The sequence below is a fragment of the Pithys albifrons genome, chromosome 25 (assembly GCF_047495875.1).
Source record: "Pithys albifrons albifrons isolate INPA30051 chromosome 25, PitAlb_v1, whole genome shotgun sequence".
NCBI lineage: Eukaryota > Metazoa > Chordata > Aves > Passeriformes > Thamnophilidae > Pithys > Pithys albifrons.
The window spans coordinates 1,653,363-1,680,334 of NC_092482.1; the positions used below are offsets into that span (position 1 = coordinate 1,653,363).

General features: G+C 54.2%; 2 protein-coding genes across 2 annotated transcripts; one reads left to right on the forward strand and one right to left on the reverse strand.

Annotated features, from left to right (window-relative positions):
* Nucleotides 1-15,513: 15,513 nt before the first annotated feature.
* On the reverse strand, nucleotides 15,514-18,056 carry LOC139682972 (basic salivary proline-rich protein 1-like). Its single transcript, XM_071577689.1, has 2 exons — nucleotides 17,126-18,056; nucleotides 15,514-15,587 (listed from the first exon to the last, which is right to left on the reverse strand). The coding sequence occupies exons 1-2, from the start codon at nucleotides 18,054-18,056 to the stop codon at nucleotides 15,514-15,516; spliced, it is 1,005 nt and encodes a 334-aa protein (XP_071433790.1).
* Nucleotides 18,057-18,279: 223 nt separating this feature from the next.
* Nucleotides 18,280-24,302, forward strand: EPOP (elongin BC and polycomb repressive complex 2 associated protein). Its single transcript, XM_071577568.1, has 2 exons — nucleotides 18,280-18,386; nucleotides 18,485-24,302. Exon 2 carries the CDS (start codon nucleotides 18,754-18,756, stop codon nucleotides 20,875-20,877), a length of 2,124 nt encoding a protein of 707 aa, XP_071433669.1. The 5' UTR covers nucleotides 18,280-18,386; nucleotides 18,485-18,753; the 3' UTR covers nucleotides 20,878-24,302.
* The last annotated feature ends 2,670 nt before the right edge of the window (nucleotides 24,303-26,972 follow it).

Sequence of the window (26,972 nt, forward strand, 5' to 3'; positions counted from 1 at the left end):
TTTCTAACCCACAAACACCCACAAAAACATTCAGAGAGTAAACAAAGCCAAGAGCCCAACACACACACACAGAGTTCCAGCTTTGCTTTGTCAGGAACTTTCAGCCCTTGGACAAGTCACTTCCTCCCTTTGTGCCCCATTTTCCCTCTTTGCTGCAGCAATTCCCCACTGCAGAGCCCTTTGGGGTTGTTGGTCTGAAAAAAAGCCCAATCTGAGTGCAAGTTATTATTCATTAAACAATGTCATTAAGGGCCTTGAAAGGAAACAATGATGTCATTAACAACTTTGAAAGGAAATTGTGCCACTAATGATTTATGTAGGGGAAAAAAAGTAGTGATTGAAAGAGCTCCTGGGCCTTTTTTCCCCTCCAGCAGCTTAAATCAAACAAGACAGTGGATCATATTTGTCTTGGTGGTTCTGATGCCTTCAAAACAATAAAGTTGATTAATACAGTAGGTCAGGAAGATGAAAAATTTGCTTTTGGTACTAAATTATGCCCATGAGTGGAAATATTTTGAGGGATTGTTGGAATTGCTGTCCCTTTTTGCCTTAAAAGCCAAACTCCCACGTTTTCATGACCCACCCACCCTTGGGACACTTCCCAGCCCTCTGACCTCACTGTCCTCTCCCCTGGGATTCCTGGGGTTGGGCATTTAATGTGCTTGGGCTGTTTCTTCCCTTCTTCCTGCAGAGCAGAGACTTTGCTCCAGCCCAGGTAGTTGGAGAGATCTCTAAGGCAAGTCCAGCTTAACAAACCTAATGGGATAGTTCTAAAATCACATAAACGTGGCTTTGGAAGCAACTTCAAGAGACTAATTAAGCTGATTCCCTCCAGGGAGGGAGAGCCAACAACTGATTAGTGTCATATTATGGGGTTTATTATTATTATTATTTACATTAGGCTGTGAATATACAAGACAATTAGTGGAGAATGAGTGATGTGGTCAATGTCTAGAAGCCAAGAGTATTTTTAAGGAGCCTGGAATTAAGTTCTCGAGTTCATTCTTCAGATCTGACTCAGAAGTGCTGGGTTTAAAACCAGAACAATTTGGATCTGCTCCCATCTCTTGGTGTTCCCAAAGCTCTGCAGGACTGAGGCTTTGGGGACATTTAAACTCTCCTGGGCTGCTTTGGCAGGGCAGAGCTTTGGGTGCTTCCCCGAGTCAGTGATTTCAGTGATTTCTCATGGGCTGGGCTGGTTTTTCAGCCTGGACTCTGATGTGCAAGTGGGGATTTATGATCAGAAACAGATTTTTTTAATGGGACTTAGGCACCTGTTTCCCTTTGTGCCTTGGGACTTTTTCCTCACATTCCTGCGTTTTTAACGCCTTGAAAGAATCCTTGGCAGTAATTGAAGCTTTGCCTGTGCCCACCAGTTGCTCTCACTTAATTGCTTCACAAAACCAGTTTAATTAAACGCTCTGTCCTGACGTCCTTGTGAGCTCAGAGCGTCGCAGCAGCTCCTCTTGTAATTGTGTGTTCAGATCTTGGCTCGGCCCTCGGAAACTGCCTCTGAGACAGGAAACCTGAGGTAAAACCCCAAAGTACGAGCTCTGCAGCCACGGCACAAACCCCAGCAGTGGGTCCAGGCTGGGACTCCCCTCCCAGGGCCGACAATACCCCGAGCTGGGCAGGTGAAGGGATGGCAAAGGCCACCACCCCTCTGCGGCTCTGCCAAGCCAAGCTCCAGTGCCAAACCTGCCCTGGGCCAACCTTCCTCCTCCCTCCCTCCCAAATTACCCGGAGATGCACTTATAGACATGTACATAATGACTTCTCAAGCTGTTTTCCAAGGACTCCATCACAGGGCACTGCAGCAGGAGTGATTTATGGGGCTGCACAGGCTCTGCTGCTGCCGCAGCACCTGGAGCACCCAAGGCTGCAGTTCCCACCCCAACCCCTCCTGCTTCCCAAGATTTCTTCCAAAAATCCTGTGCCGACCCCCCGGGGGGTGCTGGGTGCGGGGTTTGGGGTGGGGCTGCGCCGTGCCCGGTGCCCGGTGAGCCAGCCCGGCTGGGAACTGCGGCGCTGAGAAAGCCCCGCCGATATCGGCAGGAAACCATCGGTGGCTTTTCTGGTGAGAGCTGCAGCGCTGAGGTTCAGGCGGAGACATCCTGCCCCGCCGGCCCCGGGAGCCGGGCAGGAAGTGGGGGCTGGCGGGGAGAGCGGCCCCGGGGCCGGGGCAGGGTCCTGGCACCCCCTGCCCGCCCTACAGGCGGCAAAGGGGATGGACCTCCTTGGAGCAAGGCTGGATCTCCATCCTTCCCTGCACCTTTCCCTGCATCCCTTCCTTCATCCTTGCCTGCATCCTTCCCTTCACCTCTCTCCACAACCATCCATCCATCCATCCATCCATCCATCCATCCATCCATCCATCCATCCCTCCATCCATCCATCCATCCATCCATCCATCCATCCATCCATCCATCCATCCCTTCATCCATCCATCCATCCATCCATCCATCCATCCATCCATCCATCCATCCATCCCTTCATCCATCCATCCATCCATCCATCCATCCATCCATCCATCCATCCATCCATCCCTTCATCCATCCATCCATCCATCCATCCATCCATCCATCCATCCATCCATCCACCCACCCATCCATCCATCCATCCATCCATCCATCCATCCATCCATCCATCCATCCCTTCCTTCATCCATCCATCCATCCATCCATCCATCCATCCATCCATCCATCCATCCATCCATCCATCCCTTCATCCATCCATCCATCCATCCATCCATCCCTTCATCCCTCCCTCCCTCCCTCCCTCCCTGCCTCCCTCCCTCCATCCATCCCCCTGTGAGGACAGGCTGAGTTGTCCAGCCTGGAGAAGAGAAGGCTGCAGGGAGACCTGGGAGCCCCTTCCAGTGCTCGGGGGGCTCCAAGAGAGCTGGAGAGGGACTTTGGACCAGGGCCTGGAGGGTCAGGACAAAGGGCAGTGGTTTTGAACTAAAAGGGTTCATAAGGAAGAAATGTTTTCCTGTGAGGGTAGGAGAGGTCCTGGCACAGATTGCTCAGAGAAGCTGTGGCTGCCCCATCCCTGGGAGTGTCCAAGGCCAGGCTGGACAGGGCTTGGAGCACCCTGGACAGGTAGAAGTTGTCCCTGCCCATGGCAGAGGGTGAAACAAGACATTAAAACAGCTTTAAAGTTCCATTCCCACACAAACCACTCTATAATTCTACGATTCCTCAAAACTACAAAACCTCTCAAGCCCTCTGAGCCCCCCAAGCCCACCAGGGGTGGTGGGGTGGGGGCAGTGGGTGCCTGGTTTGGGACAGGGTGGCTGCAGGTCCGTGGGGGCTGAGGCAGCTGCACTTCTCATCCTCACCGAGCTGTGAGTAACTCTGGGCTTGGTAAGAGCTGCAGGAACTGAAAAGAAAATGTCATCAACCCTTTGGCCCTTCATTGCTGCTCCTGTGAGATTTGCATGGACTGTTCTGAGACGTGAACTATAAATGGCCTAATTATGTGTCAGAGGAAGGAACTGTGTCCTTTGCTGATAATTTCAGTGATTTATCCTGGACTGTGCTGTTGGGATCATCCTTTGAGTCATGTGTCTGTGGAGTGACTTACAGGATGAGTTAGATCTTCTCACACCCCCTCTGACTCATCACAAGTTTGGAGGCTGTAACCTGGTCCTGACTCACTGGTGAGTCACAGCTTGTCCCTTGGCAAAGCAAAGTTGGCCAAATTCTGACACCCTCGAGGTTTGCCCCCCAAAACAGTGTGTAAATCACCAGCACCACTTCTGGGTGATGTTTCCCACTTCGAGCTGAGGGATCAAAACTGATTTGTGAGTAATAATTGGAAGAAATCACCTCAGCCAGATTCGTGTCTGTCTTGCTGCTGAAATATTGTTGCCCTTCATTTGAGAGACCCAGGAATGGAAATAATTGGTAAAAGGGTCCAAAAAATCGGTGTCTGAGGGCACTGTGGGGTGGTTTGGAGCAGGTCTGTAGGTGGGTGGTTAGGGCTGGACATCCTGAGGAAATTCACGGGTGGAAAACCACTTGAGGTGCCCTAAAATCAGCTTTAATGAAGCCTTACATTAATCTCATCCATTGCTTCATTAAAATAACCTGTCATAAGCACAGCACGAAGAAGTGGTGGGTCTCTGAGAGCTCTGCACAGGCACAACAGTATATTTAGAGTAATTTCCTAATATAGACAAACCCACTCTGTTCTCTTCCTCTCACTCTGCTTTGGCTCAGTGACAGCAGGATTACAAAAACAGTGAGAAGACCTGAAATTGAAAATGAGACTCGATTTGCAGCTCTGTGTCACTGACAGAGAGAGAGAAAGACTTGGCTCAAGGTGATTTGTGAAGTGTCAGCTCTGATGGGACGTGTTTTAGTGGCGTTTTTTCCCTTTCTGTGGTGGAATTGTCCTGTTGGGGTGGGCACATTTTCCCCTGCATGGATTTAATCACTTACCCAACCCTTTGGGTGCATTCCCAGGTCTCTGCTCTGAGTTTCGCTGCCCAATTCAAGCAAATAATCTCCCAACGATGTGTGTAAAGTCATTCTGCAGCTGTGTGTCCTGGCACGGAGCGGGCGGCAGCACATCCCACATCCCACATCCCACATCCATGTGCCGAGGAAGAGGAATTTCCCTCCTCTGCTCTCCAGGCAGAGCTTCTATTTTTGCCTGGAAATAGGAGAAGAAACCCAACCCCGAGGGAATCTGGACCAGCTCCCCGGGGTCCCAAGGGCCGGGGACCGCCTGGACAGGATGGTCAGGGCCGGGGGGCTGAGCAGATGCCCCGGGGGTCCGGGGAGGGGACATCGCGGAGCTGCCGGTGGGTGCAGGAGTCGGCACCGCCCAGGGGTGCCGGGGAGCGCTGGTGGGAAGGCAGCGGGGACCTCTGCTGGGCGAAGCCTAAAAATGCCCTTTTTCCCCCCAAAATCGTGCCCTGCGGCCAGGCTGGCGCCAGGAGCCCTCCGGAGGGCGCCAGCAGCTCGTCTTTCCCCGCCGGGCCGGGTCCCCCCGCAACGCTGCCCTCGGGGGACCGGGAGAGCATCCTCCGGCATCCTCCGGCATCCTCCCGCATCCTCCGGCATCCTCCCGCATCCTCCCGCATCCTCCGGCATCCTCCGGCATCCTCTGGATTCTCCGGCATCCTCCGGCATCCTCCCGCATCCTCCGGCATCCTCAGGCATCCTCCCGCATCCTCCCGCATCCTCCGGCATCCTCAGGCATCCTCCCGCATCCTCCCGCATCCTCCGGCCGCGCCACCGGGCAGGGATCGGGAACAGCCCCGGGAAGGGATCGGGAACAGCCTCGGGCACGGATCGGGAACAGCCCCGGGCAGGGATCGGGGACAGTCCCGGGAAGGGATCGGGGACAGCCCCGGGAAGGGATCAGGAACAGCCCCGGGCACGAATCGGGAACAGCCCCGGGCAGGGAACGGGAACAGCCCCGGGAAGGGATCGGGAGCAGCCCCGGGAAGGGATCGGGAGCAGCCCCGGGCAGGCTCTGAACAGGGAGGGCGAGCGGAGCGGGGCGCACGGCCGAGATCCACTGCAGGGGAAGGGTGAAACCTTCTATGCTGGGAATAAGGGTGAGCTATTCCTCGATTATTTCTCCCATCACCGGCACCCGGAGCGGTGTCCGATTTTAGCAGAGAAAATCCTTCGTGGGACTTCGCTCTTCCTCAGAGTAGGGCAAAGCTCCCTGGGGTACGAAATCACCCAGGAAAGAAGGTGCCAAGGGGTGCCCGGGCTCCGGTGTGGGCACGGCCGCCTCTCCTGGTGGGGAAACCACCCCCGGCAGCGCAACCTCCCCCTGCCCACCCACCCGGGACAGCCGTGCGGCTCCTCTGCCCACCCACCCGGGACAGCCGTGCGGCTCCTCTGGCCGCCCACCCGGGACAGCCGTGCGGCTCCTGTGCCCACCCACCCGGGACAGCCGTGCGGCTCCTCTGCCCACCCGGGACAGCCGTGCGGCTCCTGTGCCCACCCACCCGGGACAGCCGTGCGGCTCCTCTGCCCACCCGGGACAGCCGTGCGGCTCCTCTGGCCGCCCACCCGGGACAGCCGTGCGGCTCCTCTGCCCACCCACCCGGGACAGCCGTGCGGCTCCTCTGGCCGCCCACCCGGGACAGCCGTGCGGCTCCTCTGGCCGCCCACCCGGGACAGCCGTGCGGCTCCTCTGGCCGCCCACCCGGGACAGCCGTGCGGCTCCTCGGGCTGTTCTGTTGTTGTGGGAGAATTAAAAAGCATCGCCAGAGGCAGCGGCGAAAAGTTGCCTTCGAGGCTGAGCTCAGGAGCCGCTGCCGGGAGGGGCGGGCGTGGGAAGGGCCGGGGGGACACGGAAGGGGCACTGGGATGAAGGAGCCAGGGAAGGGGATGGAGCCGGGAGAAGGGGATGGAGCCAGGGAAGGTGATGGAGCCCAGGGAAGGGGATGGAGCCGGGAGAAGGGGATGGAGCCCAGGAAAGGTGATGGAGCCAGGGAAGGTGATGGAGCCCAGGAAAGGTGATGGAGCCGGGGAGAAGGGGATGGAGCCGGGAGAAGGGGATGGAGCCGGGAGAAGGGGATGGAACCAGGGAAAGTGATGGAGCCCAGGGAAGGGGATGGAGCCAGGGAAAGGGGATGGAGCCAGGGAAGGGGATGGAGCCAGGAGAAGGGGATGGAGCCAGGGAAGGGGATGGAGCCAGGAAAGGTGATGGAGCCAGGGAAGGGGATGGAGCCCAGGGAAGGTGATGGAGTCAGGGAGAAGGGGATGGAGCCCGGGAGAAGGGGATGGAGCCCAGGGAAGGTGATGGAGCCAGGGAAGGGGATGGAGCCAGGGAAGGGGATGGAGCCCAGAGAAGGTGATGGAGCCAGGGAGAAGGTGATGGAGCCAGGGAGAAGGGGATGGAGCCGGAAGAAGGGGATGGAGCCCAGGGAAAGGGCCCGCCGCTGTCACCGCTTCTTCATGCCCAGTTTTGGCAGCGGGGTGGGCAGGAGGGGGCTGTGGCACCCACAGCGATTGCTGCCCCCCCACGTGCCCCCCGTCCCGGTGTCCCCTCACTCGGACACTGGATTTTTAGCCGATAACTTGCGAGCAGCCCTGGAGCCACTCCCCAGAGTCATCTCTTTGTCTCGTCTCTATTGGGGACAAGCGAACCCCCTTCTGCCCCCGCGGGGCTCCTGGGGAGGGGCACAGCCTCAGGCTCTCCCTTCCCTCCTCCACAGAGGGGGAGATTTCTGTCAGGACCTTCCTCGAAAGCGGACCTGAAGCTGGAATATCCATTTTGGCGTGAAACAAAAGTGTTCCCTATTTTCTCGTGTCCCAGCTCGGTGTCTCCCCACCTCCCTCCGCATCTCAGCGACTCTGAAACCGAGTCAACGGTGTCAAAAAATAACGCTAAATTCAAATAAAGACCAACAGATGCGATTTCCTCCCCTCCCCGAGGAGCAAAGAACTTCAGAACGAGTCTCAACCTCCCATTACTTTTTTTTCCATCAAGAATTCCAAGTTTTAACCCAACTCAGCTGCAGGTAGAGCAGCTCCTGCCCGGGCGGGGCTGAGCGTGGAGACCCCACAGCTCTGTCCGTGTGTCCGTGCGCCACAGATCTGCTCGTGCAAGGACACACAGACACTTCTGTCCAGGGCTCCTTGTGCTCCGGGGTGTTGGACGTGACCATGCAGTCCTGCAGCCCAGATTTTGTGCAAATCTCTCCCTTAAATCAGTATTTAAATCAAACTTCAGGCTATTTCAACACGCGCAGAGAGAATATCCCCCAGCTCTGCTCTTTCCTGCCTCGAGGGTCGTGGGCCCCGCGACTTAGAAATTCCAAAAGCTTTTCTTTCTGGATGCAACGAGCCCTGAGGTGGTTGGGATGAGCACACGAACATCCCTTTTCTGCCGCGCAGCAGCGAAACCACCTCGGCCGGGTGGAGCCCAAACCTTGGAGGAACCCTGAGGATCCGCCCGCGGAGCGAGAGGTTTTATTATTATTGTTGTCTTTGCCAGAAACCAGCAAACTTTACAGTCCAGATGTTTGGAGAGTGTCAGAACAACTCGCTGCTGCTGCTGCTCGTGTTGTTTTTATGGTGAAATCAAAAGCCCTGGCTGGGGTTTATAATCGGAGAGCAGCCAGCCCTGCGAAGAATTCAGGTTGCTCCTTCTTTCTACCTCTCCAGCCCAGATGCTCCGCTATCTGCCGCTGCTGACAGCCCTTTTCTTCAAAGGCTTGTCCTCAGAGATCCATCAATTAGGATAAAAAATGAGCTCTCGCTCTCCCGCATTTGTTTTGGGAAGAGGGAAATCATTTAAACAACTGTATCTCCATTAAAGGAGGGAGCGAGGGCGGGGTAAGATCCTCTTACCTTCTGAAATGGAGCGAAGTGCTGGGTCACAAAACAGACGCTTTTTTGGGGGCCTCATCCCACCCTCACAAATCATTCCTGGCTCCCCCACGAACCCCGGACGGCCACGAAGCTGCAGTTCAGGGGGAGCTGAAGATGTTTCCCCCCTTCGTTTCCTCACTTAGTGGATAAAAGGCAAAGTGTGAATATCAATGCTGAGATCTCAGCTTTTTATTTAGAATTCTTACCCTTTTTTATTTACAGTTCTGAGCTTTTTGTTTCATTTACCCGTTCTGTTTAAAGGCCCTGGTTCCTCCAGCCACAGCTCGGGGTTTTCTTCCCCATCTCTCGCAGCACCCGCAGGAAAGGGGAGATATCTCGGAGGTCTTTTCCAACCCAATCGATTCTATGGTTCTCTCTGAGAGGCCGCAGAATTCTGAGATTTCCTCCCAAAAAAGGGGAAACTTGAGCAAACTGGGAGAGTGGAGAGACACTCCCTGAGCATCCCCAGGCAGCGAGAGGGCTCGGCAGGGCCAGGGGAGGCCGCTCTGCTTTAATTATCGCCAATTAGGGGGGCTGGTGGTGTAAAACCTCTCCCATTTCCCCCTCCCGAGGGAAGCCCGAACCTTTCGGAGCATCCCTTTAAACAGCCCCTCCGCCTTTTTTATTTCCAATAAACACATTTCTGTTCATGAAACCCTCGCCCACTTTACAACCCCCTCCTCGGAGCTTCCCTGCCCTTCCCAAACTCCAGAAAGCTCCAACTTTGCATTTGTGAGCCCCAGGCCCCGGGGGTGGGTCCTGCGGGGGTCCCGGGTCAGGCCGGGGGCAGCGGGGTCACTGGATTGCCCTCGTGGGTCACTGAGCAACTGGTCAGGCTCTCAATCCACATCAGGCCTCGGAGAGGACTGGGAAATGGGAGAATCCATTCATAATAATAATAAACTTGTCAATCAAGAGCGGGCAGGAGAAATACTTTGTAAAAGGGGGAAAAAAAAGTCGGTTTTTTTTCCTCCTCTTTTTTAAAGTTTGACAACATGAAACTCGACGCAGTTTAAAAATGTTTGTCTGAGGAATCTTAAATCATAATATATAAATATAATTATATATTATAACACTTAGAATTTAAGGAATAAGCCTTGTAGGTACGAGGGAAATTTAAATAAGAATTGATAATGTTTCCCAAAGAATATAAAATGCTTTTTGAGGGGAAAAAGCAGCGTCTAAACCCATTCTCTGTCTTAGAAAAAGACCGAGGGGTTGTGGCTGTCTTGGCTCTGCTTTAATTCCTACTGAAGGCAGCACTTACCAAAGGGCAAGGAAGAGTTTGGGGTTAAGTTTATTTTAGAAAAAAAAATAAACCCAGCGTTATTTTAATTTTAAACCGAATTAATGAACAAACCCCGCCTTAGTAGCAAATCAGTGGGTCAGAGATTGGTTTAATTAATTTAAGTAAATTTAAAGGAAAATAAAACAACCCCCCCCACACACACGAAACAAGATTTCTATTAGAAATTTGTTAGAAAATCCGGGCTTATCGTTTGATTAATCCACAAATTATTTTATTCGCAGCCGTTGCCATTTAAAAGGAGCGAGAGCGAGAAGGGGGAAACAACCAAATCACAACAGAAAACGCGAAACATCAAAAGGCGACGGGAGAAAAACGGGAATTCTCTGCCGGCTTTAACATCGAGCCATGAAATCTCCCAGCTACAAACTCGGGTTTCCTCTTTCTTACAATTCTGGGGGGGTTTTTTGGGGGGCGTTTGGATTGAAAGCCACACAAAAAGTATTTGAAATAATCGCGGGGAAAAAATAACCCTCGGGAAAAGGAGTTTCTCCCATCGCATCCCTCCAGCGGCGGCTTTGCCAGGACCCTCCCGCGAGTCCTTTCGCCGGGATTTCTGCGGGAGGAGAATCCCCCTTGGCTGTGTTTGCTCAGGAAAACAAACAAACAGCTCTTTGCCCCCGCGCTCGGAGCTGTTTATTGGGGGCTAATTCCCTTCAGCTGCTGCGCAGAAAATGCGGTTTCTTTGTCAGCCGCTGCTGAAAGGCTGTTCGTGAGGGGAGAGGGAAGGAAAGCCCCAGGTCGGGAGGCTCGACCGGGGATGTTTGGAGGGCAGGGAGGGATGGGCGAGTCCGAATCGCCCGCCGGGACCTCCCCCCGCGCCACCAAATCCACTCGGGGCAGCGAAACCCGCTCAGATGGTTAAAAACTCCCCCCCTTTGCCCCCATCCTTCGGGACCTGCTCCCCGGGCTTGTCGTAAATCTTCAGTTTTACCCAAATCTCCCTTGTTTTACCCCAAATCTCTCTCGTTTTACCCCAAATCTCTCTTGTTTTAACCCAAATCTCTCTTGTTTCACCCCAATTCTCTCTTGTTTTAACCCAAATCTCTCTTGTTTTACCAGAAATCTTTTTTTTACCCCAAATCTCTCTTGTTTTACCAGAAATCTTTTTTTTACCCCAAATCTCTCTCGTTTTACCCCAAATCTCTCTTGTTTCACCCCAAATTTCTCTATTTTACCCCAAATCTCTTTTGTTTTATCCCAATTCTCTCTTGTTTTAACCCAAATCTCTCTTGTTTCACCCCAAATCTCTCTTGTTTTAACCCCAAATCTCTCTTGTTTCACCCCAAATCTCTCTTGTTTTAACCCCAAATCTCTCTCGTTTTACCCCAAATCTCTCTTGTTTTACCAGAAATCTTTTTTTTTACCCCAAATCTCTCTTGTTTTACCAGAAATATCTCTTGTTTTATCAGAGATATCTCTTGTTTTATCAGAAATCTCTCTATTTCACCCCAAATCTCTCTATTTTACCCCAAATCTCTCTTGTTTTATCCCAATCTCTCTCGTTTTACCCCAAATCTCTCTCATTTTACCCCAAATCTCTCTTGTTTTACCCCAATTCTCTCTTGTTTTACCAGAAATCTTTTTTAATCCAAATCTCTCATTTTATCAGAAATATCTCTCTTTATTTCACCCCAAATCTCTTTTTTTTTACCCCAGATCTCTCTTGTTTTATCCCAAATCTCTCTTGTTTTATCCCAAATCTCTCTTGTTTTACCCCAAATCTCTCTCGTTTTACCCCAAATCTCTCTCTATTTTACCCCAAATCTCTCTCGTTTCACCCCAATCCCTCGCTCTCACCCCAAGCGAGGCTTAACGCCTTTTAAGCCTGGCCTAAGCAGCACCATTTGGGCTGATTTTTCCTTCTGTTCTTCCCAGGCCTCCCCAGCAGTTTAAATTTCCCATTTCCCATTATTTTTGGGGGTGGTTTGTTGTTGGTTGGTTGGATTGGAGGGGTTGGGGTTTTGTTTCATGTTTGGGGTTTGTTTTTATTGTCCTTTTTGGGGCTTTTCTCTCCCCAAATTGTGTTATTTTTCAGGGAGAAAAAAGGGCACAAGAGCAACAAAATGAGCCGTTCCCAAACTTAAATCCACTTTTTTTTTGTATTTTGAAACAAAAGAGAGGGAATAAATTTACATCTATTTAAATTACCCTTAAATGTGGTTTTATTTGCACCAGGGTAGTACCTGAAGGAAAAAAAAATCCCCAAATAATGGAATATCTGCCAATAATTTGCGTCCCAGCACAGATTCACTGGAAATTATCCCAGTTTGTGGATCAGCTCCACACTCTGTCCCTCTCCTCGGCCACCCCAGAAAGGAAAATTGATAAATTCAAATATCATTTTAGGATTTGCTAAAATCTAATTAATTAGTGATGGAAAGTGCTCGATGTTCAGGTTGAGAACGAGGAGATGGTTTTGGTTGATTTATTCACAGACTGGTCATTGAGAAAAAAGGAGGAAAATCCCGAAAAATTAGAGAGAAATCACAGAGCCATTAAAAAAAATCACAGTTGTTTAGGTTGGACAAGACCTTTGAGATCGAGTCCAGCCGTAAATCTTGAAAATTAAGAGAGAAATCCTGGAAAAATAACCTTATCCCATAGGAAGGAGAGGAATTGCTCTATTTTTGAGAGCATTTTAGCCCCCCTGACCCACTGAACTGAGCTCAGACCCCCTGACCCACCGAGCTGAGCTTAACTCTCCTGCCCCACTGAGCTGAGCTCAGCCCCTGACCCACTGAACTGAACCCAGCCTCCCTGACCCACTGAGCTGAGCTCAACTCCCCTGCCCCACTGAGCTGAGCTCAGCCCCCCTGCCCACTGAGCTGAGTTCAGCCCCTGACCCACTGAACTGAACCCAGCCCCCCTGACCCACTGAGCTGAGCTCAGCCCCCCTGCCCACTGAGCTGAGTTCAACTCCCCTGACCCACTGAGCTGAGCTTAACTCTCCTGCCCCACTGAACTGAGCTCAGCCCCCCTGCCCCACTGAGCTGTGCTCTCCTGACCCACTGAGCTGAGCTCAGCCCCTGACCCACTGAACTGAGCTCAGCCCCCCTGCCCACTGAGTTGAGCTCAGCCCCCCTGTCCCACTGAACTGAGCTCAGCCCCCCTGCCCACTGAGCTGAGCTCTGCTGCCCCACTGAGCTCGGCTCAGCCCCCCTGCCCACTGAGCTGCCCCCAGGTCTGTCACAAACTGAATTTAAGGTGAAAAAGAATCCAAAGTTCAATCTTTCCCTTGAAAACACCCCTCGATCTGAGCCAAAGGGCTTTTCCATCCCTCCCAACAGTCGGAGCCTCCCCGGGGGAGCACCAGGCCCATCCTGCTCCAGGAAACGGCCTTTGGTGTCCCCATGGAAAAGCGTTTTCCAGGAGGTCTCTGCTCTGTGTGGGGGCACGGCCAGGTTGGCCCTTCTTTAGGATTCTCTGCTTGGAGGGAACACTTTGGGTGCCTCATTTTCTGCCATTCGTTTCCTGCAGGGAAAGGCAGTAAATCAAAATATCCCGTGCCACTGAAATAATTCAATTGGGCCAAGATTAATTTCTAATCACATTTTTTCGCTGTTAAATCCGATGTATCCTCCGGAATTGTTGCTGCTCTGTGAGTTCCCCTCGGCTCATCCCAACCCTCCTTCCAGCATCTCCCTTGTTTTCCTGCTGCCACTCCCTTGGGTCCCCCTTCCCCTGCTCTCTGCTGAATTTGGGAGAGGCAGATTTGGGGGGTCGGATCAAACGCACCCCCACCCACCCAGCACCCCCTGGTGCCCCATCACAGCCCCCCAGAGCAGCCCCGACCCCAAAACATCTTCCCCAACATCTCCCCGGAAAAAAAAGACCCAAACGGTTTTAGGTTTATTTTGGGTTTATTTTCATTTTTGATGTCCTGGCACCAGATCCAACAGAAAACGAAGCACCGAGAAAAACGTGCAAAGCCGGTGGGATCCGGGGGGAGGGGGGTGTGGGGGCCCGGCCCGGCCCTCCCGCAACCCGCGGAGCCCCCACGCGTGAATCCCCCTCCTCCTCCTCCTCCTCCTCCTCCTCCCCCGCGCCCCCGAGCCAGCCGAGCCCGCACCTTCCCGCACTCGCAGCCCACGCGGGGCGGTGCGTGGGGGGAGTTTACGGGAAGAATCTCACCTGAGAAATCCCCTCCCCTTTTATTCCGCTCCCAATTTCCCCCCGCCTCCAGCTCCGGTGGGAAGGAGGAAGGGAAAGGGGGTTTGGGGTTGGGATATCGCCAGGACACGGGAATTTTTGTCTCTTCCCGAGGGAACAACGAGCCCTGACAGGTACGAGGGTTGTCTCACCCCAGCAAAGATCATCGAGGGCACCCTCGGGCCCTTCTCCTCTTGGATGGAAACCCCCCCTCGACCCTCGGGAGATGCAAATATACAAATATATAAATATCCAGATATATAAATACCCAAATATGCAGATACAGAGATAGCAAGTGACACAAAAATACAGATATACGAACATTCAATTACACAAATACACGGGCGTTCAGATAAACAAATAAACACCCCAATAAATACACAGACAGAGACACTGCCGGGTCTTCTGGCTGTGCCCAATTCCCAAAGGTGCATCCCTTGGGATCGCTGCAGTCCTTCTGCCCCCACCACAGTCCCTCTCACCCCCCGCCCTCGTGTGGGACCCACAGAACGTCCCAATCCGGGGCTTCTCCATCTCAGGCCTGCGGCCCCCATAAAAAGGAATATAAAAGGAATATAAACCCCACCGACCCACAGGTCACCTGTAAATTGGTAACCGGGAGGTGAAGGTGACATGGAGGGGACACTGTGGGGACCCGCAGCGAGGTCACCTATGGCAGGAACACCGAGAATTTATGGTGGAACTGAAATGCTTCTGCTCGTGAACCACCACCCGCCTGTGTCCTGCCCACCATTATCCACACAGACATATATATAGGTATGTAAATGATCCACATGTCCCGTGTCACGCTGTCTGTGCCCCCACAGGGCACACGCTCTCCTGCTCCGTGTTGAACTTTATCCCTTGCCAAATTATTGCCTATTTGTGTTCCTACGGACGGAGATTTCCTGGGAAATGACGTATCCATACATTCGCCTTCTGAGCCCTGTTTCCTCCTGCCCAGCGATCGGGGGGCTCCGGCTCCGCTCCAAATCCCCCCCAGGCCATCGGGAAGAGTTTATTGCTCTGCTCCAACTTGTGTTTTCCCTCCCAGCCCCCCTCCCACACCCCGCGGCTGCAGCAGCCGCATCGGAGGGGGATATTCCCTGCCAGCTCCTTCCTCCACCCCACGCTCCCCTCCTCCCGTCTGGCACGGAGCAAAGCTCAGCCTATAGGTAAAATGGCTCTGGCTTTATGTGGAAAGGGAAAAAAAGCCTCAGGATCTCCATTCTGTTTGCGAAGGGAAGCTCCAGGCTGGCTGGAATCGGGAATTTTTGTGGTCCCTCGCAACGAGGCACCGCAACGCGCCGCAGCGTCCCCCAAAGCGGCCGCTCCGCGACCATCGCGATGCGAACTCTCCCCCTCCCCTCTGCCCAAACAAAGAGGAATTTGGTGTTTGTGTTGGCCGGCAGACCTTTACTCACAGGAAACTCTTGCCTGTGGAAAACGAGGGTGAAATGTGGTGGTTTAATGCAGCCAGATCTGGCAAACTGGGGGGTTTCTCCCCGCAGCAAGGCCAGGGGTTTGCGGGGGCTGAGCGCCCATGGGTGCCCCCGCAGGGATCCCTCTGCCAGCAGACCCGACCTTGGTTGGCATCGTGGGGTTCCCCTCCCCTCCTCCGACCGGGAGGTGAAAGCAAATCAGGTGATCTCCGCTCCCAAATTAAAGGCAATGTTGGAGTTATTTTAAATTTTTTTACACGCACGCTCAGGAATGCGCTTCCTCCTCCTCCTCCTCCTCCTCCTCCTCCTCCTCCTCCTCCTCCTCCTTTGGGAGTGTTTCTAAATCGGGATCATTTGTGGTTGATCGTACACAGAGTTTAACAAATTATTATTATCAAATTACTCCGATTCTGCCATTTGAACCACACACCAAAAAAAAAAAAAAAGAAAAAAAAAGAAAAAAACTAAAAGGCAGAGGAAGATTAAAAGCAACTTTTCATGTGGGAGACAGACGAGGCTTGAAAGGGAGCAGCGTGCGCTGCAGAGCTGCAGCTTCCCTTCCCCCAGAAAGGTTTCCGAGGTAACTGTTTCCCCAAAATTAGCCTCCTGAGCAGAGAGTTGAACTCCCCCGGTCCAGCCTCCGCGGCTCCACTCGCTCCGCTCGAGTAGCTTCAGGTTTATAAAGGAATCGAGGGACGGGACAATGGAGCTCCGGGCTGGGTGAGGGCTTGGGGCGCTTTTCCCCCCCTTCCTTTCCCCTTTTGGAAAGAGAAATCTGCAGTCCTGGTTTTTGGGAAAACATCGCCTGGTTTGCAAGGCAGGGGAGAGTTACCAAATGCCGAAGAAATCTTGGGATTTGAAGTTTGAAATAAAGTTTAGCAGCGCAAAGACATGTGAGAGAATTTCTTTTTTTCCCCTATTTTTTTTCTCCCCCTATTTTTTTTTCTCCCCCTATTTTTTCCTTATTTTTTTTCCTCATTTTTTCTTTTTCTTTTTTCCCCCATTTTTTTCTTTTTCCATTTTTTCTTTTTCCATTTTTTCTTTTTCCATATTTTTCTTTTCCCATATTTTTCTTTTCCCATTTTTTTCTTTTTCCATTTTTTCTTTTTCCATTTTTTCTTTTTCCATATTTTTCTTTTCCCATATTTTTCTTTTCCCATTTTTTTTCTTTTTCCATATTTTTCTTTTCCCATATTTTTCTTTTCCCATATTTTTCTTTTCCCATTTTTTTCTTTTTCCATATTTTTCTTTCCCCATTTTTTTCTTTTTCCATATTTTTCTTTTCCCATTTTTTTCTTTTCCCATTTTTTTCTTTTCCCATTTTTTCTTTTTCCATATTTTTCTTTTCCCATTTTTTTCTTCTTCCATATTTTTCTTTTTCCATTTTTTTCTTTTCCCATTTTTTTCTTTTCCCATTTTTTCTTTTCCCATTTTTTTTCTTTCAAGAAAGAGTTTGGAAGAAAAAGACACGAAGTGAATTAAGACCGTGTGTGAGTAAAAGAAAAAAGGAACATAACTATCTTTACATTGCTTTTCTTTGCCGATGTTATTGTTGATACCGCGCTCCAGCCCGTGCTCCTTCCAGCTAATAAATACAGTAATTGGCAATTAATAAGCATTCCAGCCCGGGTTGAAGGATGAATTGCCGAGGAGTCAATCGGTTTGAACAACTCGCTTAGAGGAATATCTTTCACGCTTTATTAAATATATACGTACACACACCCATCCCAGAGGAATCCACATTTCGGAAGGCGCAGCGACCTCTTAAAACAACCCTACGTGGAGCAAAAAAAAAAAAAAAAAAAATAGAGTTAAAGCGCGGAAACAAAGCGGAGGCCCCCGCGCTGCCATCACCTCCAAACCGGCGGAATTTGTACTCTCTGTTTCTGTTTCGCGGGGGAAGCGCAGCCCGAGGAGGTTCCATTGTGTGTGCGGGGATGGGGCTGTGCGGGGTGTGCGGGGTGTGCGGGGCGTGGTGGGTGTGCGGGGCTGTGCGGAGTGTGCGGGGTGCGCGGGGCTGTGCGGAGTGTGCGGGGTGCGCAGGGATGTGCGGGGAGGCCCCCCCGGCTCTCCGCGGGGCTGTGCGGGGTGCGCGGGGGTGTGCGGGGCTATGTGGGGCTGTGCGGGGCGGCTCCTCCGGCGCTTGTCGGGGCTGTGCGGGGTGCGCGGGATGCGCGTTGCGCGGGGTGTGCGGAGCTGTGCGGGGCTGTGCGGGGTGTGCGGGGCGGCCCCCCCCGGCTCTCCACGGAGCTGTGCGGGGTGTGCGGGGCGGCCCCCCCGGCTCTCCTCGGGCTGTGCGGGGTGTGCGGGGCGGCCCCCCCGGCTCTCCTCGGGCTGTGCGGGGTGTGCGGAGCGGCCCCCCCGGCTCTGCACGGAGCTGTGCGGGGTGTGCGGGGCGGCCCCCCCGGCTCTCCTCGGGCTGTGCGGGGTGTGCGGGGCGGCCCCCCCGGCTCTGCACGGAGCTGTGCGGGGTGTGCGGGGCGGCCCCCCCGGCTCTCCGCGGGCTGTGCGGGGTGTGCGGAGCGGCCCCCCCGGTTTTCCGCGGGGCTGTGCGGAGCGGCCCCCCCGGCTCTCCGCGGGGCTGTGCGGGGTGTGCGGGGCGGCCCCCCCGGCTCTCCGCGGTCTGTGCGGGGTGTGCGGAGCGGCCCCCCCGGTTCTCCGCGGGGCTGTGCGGGGCGGCCCCCCCGGCTCTCCTCGGGCTGTGCGGGGTGTGCGGGGCGGCCCCCCCGGTTCTCCGCGGGGCTGTGCGGGGTGTGCGGGGCGGCCCCCTCGGGGGTGTGCGTGTGAAATGTTGGGGTTTAGTGACATCAGAGGCCCCGAGCGCCCAATCAGGGGGCGGGCGGCGGGCCCGGAGCCGTGGGGTGTTCCCCAGAATATACCGGCGGCGGCGGCGGCGGGGCCGCGAGTGCCGAGCGCGGGGAAGGTGGAGCCGCACGGAGGAGCCCCGCGGCTCCCCCGCAGCCCCGACACCCCCCCCCCCCCCCCTCCGCCCCCGTTTTTCCGCCCCCCCCTTGCCGGTAGCTTTGTTTGCTTTAAGCATCTCAGTGGCTTTGCACGGCCGAGGCGAGGGGGTGTCTGTGCTTGTTGATTCTCGGCCCCCACCTCCCCCCAAAAAAGGGATTATTTCGGAGGCGGAAGGTGGGTGCACGGCCGCGGTGGGGGCTGGCCGGGGGGAGCCCGGAGGATGCAAGATGTTTGACTTCTTTATTTTTCTTTCCTTTTTTTTTTCCGGGGAGGGGGAAGACGAGGAGTCAAGCCCCGGTGCAGGCGGAGGAACTGGGTGTTTGGAAGATGTTGGAAACCATTGACTGGAGCGTTTGAAAGGGAGATCGACTGCTTTGGCTTTTTTTTTTTTTCTCCTCTTTTCCTTTTTTTCTTTTTCCCTCCCCTCCCCCTTCCCCCTTCTCCAGAGGGGTAGGGATGTGTGTGATCAGGGAGTGGAAACAAATATGTCCTTATTTTCAATGCCCCCTTTGAAAGAGACAAAGTAAATGCTCCTTGCAAAATGTTCCTGACCTGCGAAGGGACCTTCGGAATTGTTCCAGCCACCATGGATTACAATGGGGAAGCCAGGCCGGGGGATTTTCATGCCGGCTATCAAGAAATCGAAGGGATAAACTTGGGATACTTACAGATCAATGGCACCCAGATGTTTGCTTTGGCCCAGGTCCTCAGCGACCTGTTTAAGGATATCCCCAGGACCACCATCAGCAAGAAGATGGAAACCTTAAAGATCAAGAGCCGGCGCTGCGATCTTAAAGAGCTCCGGACCCTCAAGGCCATCAACTCGGTGCCCACCCGCGCGGTGAAATGTTCGCTCATCTCCAAGGCGGACCTGGAGGCTCTCTGCACCTCCTGCAAGAGCCTCAGCCCCCGCAGGAGGAAGAGGAAGAGGAAGAGCAAGAGGAGGGAGCAGCTGCTGCTGCCGGCCCCGGGGGAGCTGTTCCCCTGCCCCCGGGCCCAGCTGCTGCCGCCCTGCAGAACCGGCGGCTGCTGCGGCCCCTCCGCCCCCGGCCGGCCCCGGCCGCCCCCCGCCTTCCCCGGCCCGCAGCCCTTCCACAGGGCCTTCCCCGGCCGCGGGGGCCGCGGGCTGGCGGCGCGGGGGGGTCTGTTCGCCGGGGTGCTGGCCGGGTACCCCCGCGAGCTGGCCCTGCTGCATCCCGCGGCCGCGCATCCCTCCGCGCTCCCTGCCGCGCTCGCCCCCGCGGGCCGCCGCAAGCGGGGCCCCTGCTGCGCCAAGGGGCTCTTCCCGCACGACAAGGGGCCCGCGGCCGCCAGGAAGGGCCGCTGCTCCTCCGCCTTCCCCGGCTCCAAGCGCCAGGGCACCTCCGCGGGCTACTCCAGCGACTCGGACTCCAGCCTGGACTTCGCTGGGTCCAGCCCCGCCACCTCCAGCGACTCGTCGGAGGAGGAGGAGGAGGAAGAGGAGGAAGGGGACAGCTCGTGTAGCAGCGAGGAAGGCAGCTCCTCGGAGTCGGAGAGCAGCTCGCTGTGCAGCGGGGACTCTGTGCAGAGCACCCGGTACAGGCAGGCGGCTCTGCCGCGCTTCCAGCCGCAGCCCCCGCGGGAGCCCCTCGGGGAGGAGCGCCCGGCCGAGCCCCCCCCGAGCGTGGGCAAAGCCCCGCGCCCCGACCCCGACCTCCTCTTCCTCTCGCAGCAGCTCTGGGCCAGGACTTTGCGAGCATCAACTTTGGAAAGTTTGAGCGCGGCTCCAGCCCTGGGCTCGGGGGCTCAGCCGCAGCCGGAGCTGTACGCCAAGCAGGAGGCCTCCCCTTCCTCCTCCTCTTCCTCCTCCTCCTCCTCCCCCCCTCCCTCCCCGAGCAGCACCCCCGAGGGGGACCCGCAACAAAAGGAGGGAGGCTTTGGGGACGCGGAGCCCTGCGCCAAAGGGAAGGATTTGCACAAAGATGCCTCGAACAATAGAGCCTCGTTAGAACGGGCTGAGCGGCAAAGCGGAGCCTTAACCGGGCCGGCGCCTTCCCCAGAGCCGGCCCCGGCCCCGCAGCCCCCGGAGCTGGGGGGCGGCCCCGGCCCCGCGCCCCCCGAGGAGGCGGCCGAGCCCCGGAGGGAGCACTTTGACCGGCTGATCCGGCAATCCAAGCTGTGGTGTTATGCCAAAGGGTTCAACCTGGACGGGAAAAGTTTGCGGCACGGAGCGAGGCCGGAGCCCTGGAAAGGCGCAGAGCTCAAATCCCCCGGCTCCAAAAGAGCAGAGAGCCCCAGCACCTTGTCATCCAAAGCTTTGAGAGGCAATGGCTCGGAAAGGAATGCCAAGCGCAGACGCCTTGCCAGGGGCGCTGAGGCAGAAAGGCAACAGAGCTCCTCCAAAGGGAGGCCACAAAAGACTCCAAGGAGGAATGCCAAAAAGGGAAACACTCCCTGCAAACGCCTCGGCAGCGCCGGGCCAACCCCGCCTCGGAATTCCTTCAGCCTCATGGGCAACTTCCCCTGTATTCCCTCTCTGGTCGTGGGGGAAGATGGGGACCTGTGTCCTGCCTCCTCCCTCGGGGGCAAAAACTCCTGGGCTCTCTCCAAAACTCACCCGCTGTGGAGCTGGCACCTGGGGGGCAACGCCATCCCGGTGCCCCCCAGCCTCAAATTCCGGGGCTATAGCTTGGAGGATCTCTAAGGACAGCGGACAGCCCGGAGCAAAGGTTCCCACGCAACAGCTGAGAGCGGGAGGGGGCCCGGGGGGCGGCCGGGCCGGGGGGTCCCGGGTACCCCGGGCATGGGGAGCGGGTCCCTCCGTCCCACCGAGCTCCGAGCCGGGGCTGCCCGGGCGGGGAAGGGGCTCCGGGGGGTGCGGGTGAGTGTGGGCACGGCCGGGGGCAGGACGGGGGACCCGCTGCGCTGGGGGCGCTTTGGTTTGGTCCGTGCCAGGGGCCGATGGTGGGTTTGGGATGAGGTTAAGGATGAAACTGAAAGAGGAGATCAAACCCAGGGGGCGGCGATGGGCGACCCCCAACCTCCCCAAATCATGCCCCGCTGCCAAACGCGAGGGGTTATTCCCAGCAAAGGGATTTGGGACGAAAAGGCGTCTCGTAGTGCAGGGAAAGGGCTCGGAGCGGAGGGAACGAGCTGGGAGTGGAGGGAAGGGAGCCCTGACCCCCCATCCAGATGCCAAAAAAGAAACCCGAGGAAAGAACAGATCTAATTTCTCCCTTTTCCTCCTTAAATGCGTTGGATTAAACTAATAATAATCACACGCAGAGAGAAATAATGATATCAGGCAGCAGAACGTTCCTCTCCGGCCCGAGTCAGACCGGGAGCAGCTCTCCCAAATCGCGATGTTAACAGCGATGTCGTGTTTTCCGTCTAGTTAAGCGACAGGAAGAAAACACCGACTTAAAAAAGACCAGGAAATTCGGTTTGTTAAAAGAAACCAGGAGGTTTTGGAGAGGAAATGACTTGAAACTGCTCCGCGTATATTAAATTAAAAAAAAAAAAAAAAGAAAATGCGAGGAGGGGGGAAGGGAAAAAGTGAGGAGTTTGTTGGATAATAAACCCAACTGGGATGGCCTAAAGGTATCAGGCCTGGAAAAGCGTTACGGGCCCAAGAAACAGGATCCAGGAGCATCAGCAATCGGGTACAGATGGAGGATTTGATCTCTCCGAGCTCCGCGTGGAATGCGGGAGGAATGCGGAGGGAATGTCTCTCTCCTCTGCAGAGGAAATCAAATCCCAGTTTAACTTTCCTTCCAAACCAGTGGCTTTGTAACTGGCTCTTTGGGCTCTTTCTGATGTGATTTCCACCCCGCTTTGGCATCAAAGCCCCCCGGGCTCCCTGAAGTCCCCTCTGGTTTGGAAACTTGAAGCAAATCAAAGCTGTTTCGGCTTTTTTTTTTCTTTTTCTTTTATTTTCAGTGTTTGTGTTTTCCTTTTTCTCCTCCTCCTTCCCAACAGAAAATATTCTCAGGCCGCTCTGGGGATCCCGCACTGCCCGCTTGGGGATTTCTAGTTTTTTTCTCCAAAATTGGCTCCCCCTAAAACAAAAATTAAAAATAAAATCCCTTTGCTGTGAGGGGAAAGGGAGGGCGAGCGGAGCGAGCGCAGGATTTAAAAGAAAATATTCAGACAGGGCCCGTTTGGATTTTTTTTTTTTAATTTAATCCCATCAGCGTGTTGGGAAAAAAAAGAAAATAAGGCAAAAAAGAGACATATTTAAGGTCGAGCGTGTTTTAGATCCATTAGACGCTGTTTTTCTTGGAGATGGCGAATTGTTGCTAAAAGCGATGTTTGTTTTACTTGGGTTTTTAGCGCGTTTTTTGGGTGTTTTTTTTTTTGGTTAACTGCGCTTTTTTGTTTACTTCCCCCCCTCCCGCTCCTCCCCTGCCGAGCAAAGGAGGGGGGTCCTTCTCACCCCCAAATATTCAGATTTTATAGCCAGAATAACCCCCCTAAACGTGGAGCACGATCGTTCTCTGCCCGCGACTCCCCCAAACCCGCAGCGGGTTAAAAATGTATTTTCTAGGAAAAAAATAAAATTTCGAATAATCTGCGGGAGGGTCAGAGCGAGGAAAACCCCGAGATCCGAACTGGGAATTAATGTTAAAATATATATATAAAATATATATTCATATATATACATAGACACACACGAACATATATATGAATATATATAATATATATAAATATCTGTATAACCAGCAACCCTCAGACTCCTCAGCTCCGTCTGCCACGGGCAGGAACAACCAAAAAAAAAAACTCAGGAATATTTTCTAAGGGATAAAATCCCCTCGGAAAGTGCGTGCGTGGGGGAGCGGAGGGGAGAGTGGCAGGTCCCCGGATATTTATCTCCGTAAATTTGTGCATAAACCCACAATTATTTCACACGATTTGGGTGCCCACGTGCAGAGGTTTTCTCTTTTCTCTGTGGAAATGTAAATATCTGTATATAGAGCGAGGGGTTGTGAATAAAATACAAAATACCTCAAAACTTTTATACACGGACACACCTGGAATGGCTCCTCAAGCAGCAAAAAAAAATAATAATTATAATAATAATAATCCTAATATTAATCATAATAACCCTCCTGTTTGTTTTTAATGCCTGGAAAGAAATAAAGCAACCAAAAGGAAAAAAAAAAAGTGGATAATCTTCAAATAAGAGACTGGAGAGGGGAGTGGGAATAAAAATAAAAATAAATATAAATTAAAAAAGGGAAGGAAAACACAATCCCGTAGCTGAAATCGCCTCGTTTGGACTTAAAAAATGATCAAAGCCGAGTTGTGGTTGGTTGGAAGAGGCGAAACCTCTGCGGGACACGAGGAGTTGGGAGGAGGGAGCAGTTCAGAGACACGAACTGCTCTGGGGTGGGGTAAAAACATCAACTCCCCTCGCCAGGACAGCGGAAAGGACAGAAAAGCACCTTTATAGGACATTAGTGACGTTGCTTTATTTCCAAACGGGTGCAAAAGAGGCAAAAAAAATCGGATTTTTTTTTCGTTTTTTTTTGGCTATAAAACCGTTGTTTAGATAGGAGAAAAGCGAAAGTATCTTGTAAAAATAATTAAAAAAATGAAACTTTTATTAAAAGGCGCTGCTTTTAAAAATGCCGCCGGCTTTAGACTCAGGAAAAATCTCAGCTCGGATCCGGTGTGGTGCTTCCAAACACGGTTTTAAGGGTTTATTTGGGGGCTGGGGATTTCAGGGACCTTCGCTCTCCTTTTGCTTTGCTGGATTAAAAATTCCCACCCCTCTGGATTAAAAATATCCCCCTGTGGGGTTCAAAATGTTCACGTCGTGGGTGTTTCCTGCTGGAATTCCGGATGCTCCTGCCCAGGGACAATGAATTCCGAATATTCCCGGGCCGGGCTCCTCCAGCTGCCTTTGCCTCCTTTAAAATCCGCGTTTAAAAATAACCCCCCAGGGGAGGAAAGAACCTTTTTCCAGCTCTTTTTCCAGACTTTTTTTGGGGGGGGATTTGTTTAAATTTCCTGTACCTTTATTTATTTGAAGTTGCTGTTTGTACCTGCCGATGAGTGTTCGTTCCTGCGTGCAATATGGAATCTGGGCTGAGAAATAAATCCCTTTTTTGGTGGGTTTTTTACGGATATTCGGCCCCTTTTTGTGCGGGGGGGGGGGGCGGGGGGGGGGGGAGGTTTGGGGGGGGTTGGGGGGTTGTTTATTTGGGTGGGGGGTGGTTTGTGCCCCCAGGACACGTGTGTGCCCCCAGGACACGTGTGTGCAGCAGGACACGTGTGTGCCCCCAGGACATGTGTGTGCTCTCAGGACATGTGTGTGCCCCCAGGACATGTGTGTGCAGCAGGACACGTGTGTGCAGCAGGACATGTGTGTGCCCCCAGAACATGTGTGTGCCCCCAGGACACGTGTGTGCTCTCAGGACACGTGTGTGCAGCAGGACACGTGTGTGCCCCCAGGACATGTGTGTGCAGCAGGACATGTGTGTGCCCCCAGGACACGTGTGTGCTCTCAGGACACGTGTGTGCAGCAGGACACGTGTGTGCCCCCAGAACATGTGTGTGCCCCCAGGACACGTGTGTGCTCTCAGGACACGTGTGTGCTCTCAGGACATGTGTGTGCAGCAGGACATGTGTGTGCAGAAGGACATGTGTGTGCAGCAGGACACGTGTGTGCCCCCAGGACATGTGTGTGCTCTCAGGACACGTGTGTGCCCCCAGGACATGTGTGTGCAGCAGGACATGTGTGTGCAGCAGGACATGTGTGTGCCCCCAGGACATGTGTGTGCTCTCAGGACATGTGTGTGCCCCCAGGACATGTGTGTGCAGCAGGACACGTGTGTGCCCCCAGGACACGTGTGTGCATCAGGACACGTGTGTGCCCCAGGACATGTGTGTGCCCCCAGGACATGTGTGTGCAGCAGGACACGTGTGTGCAGCAGGACATGTGTGTGCCCCAGGACATGTGTGTGCAGCAGGACATGCGTGTGCCCCAGGACACGTGTGTGCCCCCAGGACACGTGTGTGCCCCCAGGACATGTGTGTGCCCCAGGACACGTGTGTGCAGCAGGACACGTGTGTGCAGCAGGACACGTGTGTGCCCCCAGGACACGTGTGTGCAGCAGGACATGTGTGTGCCCCCAGGACACGTGTGTGCAGCAGGACACGTGTGTGCAGCAGGACATGTGTGTGCAGCAGGACATGTGTGTGCCCGCAGGACATGTGTGTGCAGCAGACATGTGTGTGCCCCAGGACATGTGTGTGCCCCAGGACATGTGTGTGCCCCCAGGACATGTGTGTGCAGCAGGACATGTGTGTGCCCCCAGGACTTGTGTGTGCTCTCAGGACACGTGTGTGCCCCCAGGACATGTGTGTGCAGCAGGACTTGTGTGTGCAGCAGGACACGTGTGTGCCCCCAGGACATGTGTGTGCAGCAGGACATGTGTGTGCCTCCAGGACATGTGTGTGCCCCAGGACATGTGTGTGCCCCAGGACATGTGTGTGCCCCCAGGACATGTGTGTGCAGCAGGACATGTGTGTGCAGCAGACATGTGTGTGCCCCCAGGACATGTGTGTGCAGCAGGACATGTGTGTGCCCCCAGGACATGTGTGTGCCCCCAGGACATGTGTGTGCAGAAGGACATGTGTGTGCAGCAGGACATGTGTGTGCCCCCAGGACACGTGTGTGCCCCCAGGACACGTGTGTGCCCCCAGGACACGTGTGTGCAGCAGGACACGTGTGTGCAGCAGGACATGTGTGTGCAGCAGGACATGTGTGTGCCCCCAGGACACGTGTGTGCCCCCAGGACATATGTGTGCCCCCAGGACATGTGTGTGCCCCCAGGACATGTGTGTGCAGCAGGACATGTGTGTGCAGCAGGACATGTGTGTGCCCCAGGACATGTGTGTGCAGCAGGACATGTGTGTGCAGCAGGACACGTGTGTGCCCCAGGACACGTGTGTGCATCAGGACACGTGTGTGCCCCAGGACATGTGTGTGCCCCCAGGACACGTGTGTGCAGCAGGACATGTGTGTGCAGCAGGACATGTGTGTGCCCCAGGACACGTGTGTGCAGCAGGACATGTGTGTGCAGCAGGACATGTGTGTGCAGCAGGACACGTGTGTGCAGCAGGACATGTGTGTGCAGCAGGACATGTGTGTGCAGCAGGACACGTGTGTGCAGTGCTGCTCCCTGCCCAGCTGTGCCCCTGCCCATCTGGCTCTGGGGGTTCTTTCCATGATTTCCATGATTTGGGAGGCTCACTCCTGCCCTCCCTGGATCCCTGGGATCCCCTCTGCTGCTGCTCCCCCTCTCTGGAGGTTCCCAGCTGGAGAAATACAGAAATACACGGAATGAGGAACCTCTGAGGGGGCAGGGAGGCTCTGGGGGAGGTTTGGGGGGGTGAGATGGGGCTGTTTCTGCCCCATTCATGTCCTTTGGTGCCTGCAGGACCGGCAAATCCTCATTGGAGTGGAGCCTCCCTTCTCCTTTCCCCTTTCCCCTTTCCTCTTTCCCCTTTCTTCTTTCCCCTTTCCTCTTTCCCCTTTCCCTCTTTCCCCTTTCCCCTTTTCCCCTTCCCCTTTCCCCTTTCTCGCTTTCCCACTTTGTCTTTTCCCTTTTCCCTTTCCTCTTTCCCCTTTCCCTTTTTCCCCTTTCCCTTTTTCCCCTTTCCCTTTTCCCCTTTCCCTCTTTCCCCCTCCCCTTTTCCCTTTCCCCTTTCTCACTTTCCCACTTTCTCTTTTCCCTTTTTCCCTTTCTCTTTTCCCTTTCCCCCTTCTCTTTCCCCTTCCCATTCCCCTTT

What these genes read in the sequence shown, in the direction of transcription:
- LOC139682972 (XM_071577689.1), bottom strand. Translation starts at nt 18,056, where the DNA reads ATGTCACTAAACCCCAACATTTCACACGCACACCCCCGAGGGGGCCGC. An exon ending in CCGCGAAACAGAAACAGAGA is followed by an intron (nt 15,588 to 17,125) that starts GTACAAATTCCG and finishes ATCCCGATTTAG; the next exon opens with AAACACTCCCAAAGGAGGAG.
- EPOP (XM_071577568.1), top strand. Translation starts at nt 18,754, where the DNA reads ATGTTCCTGACCTGCGAAGGGACCTTCGGAATTGTTCCAGCCACCATG.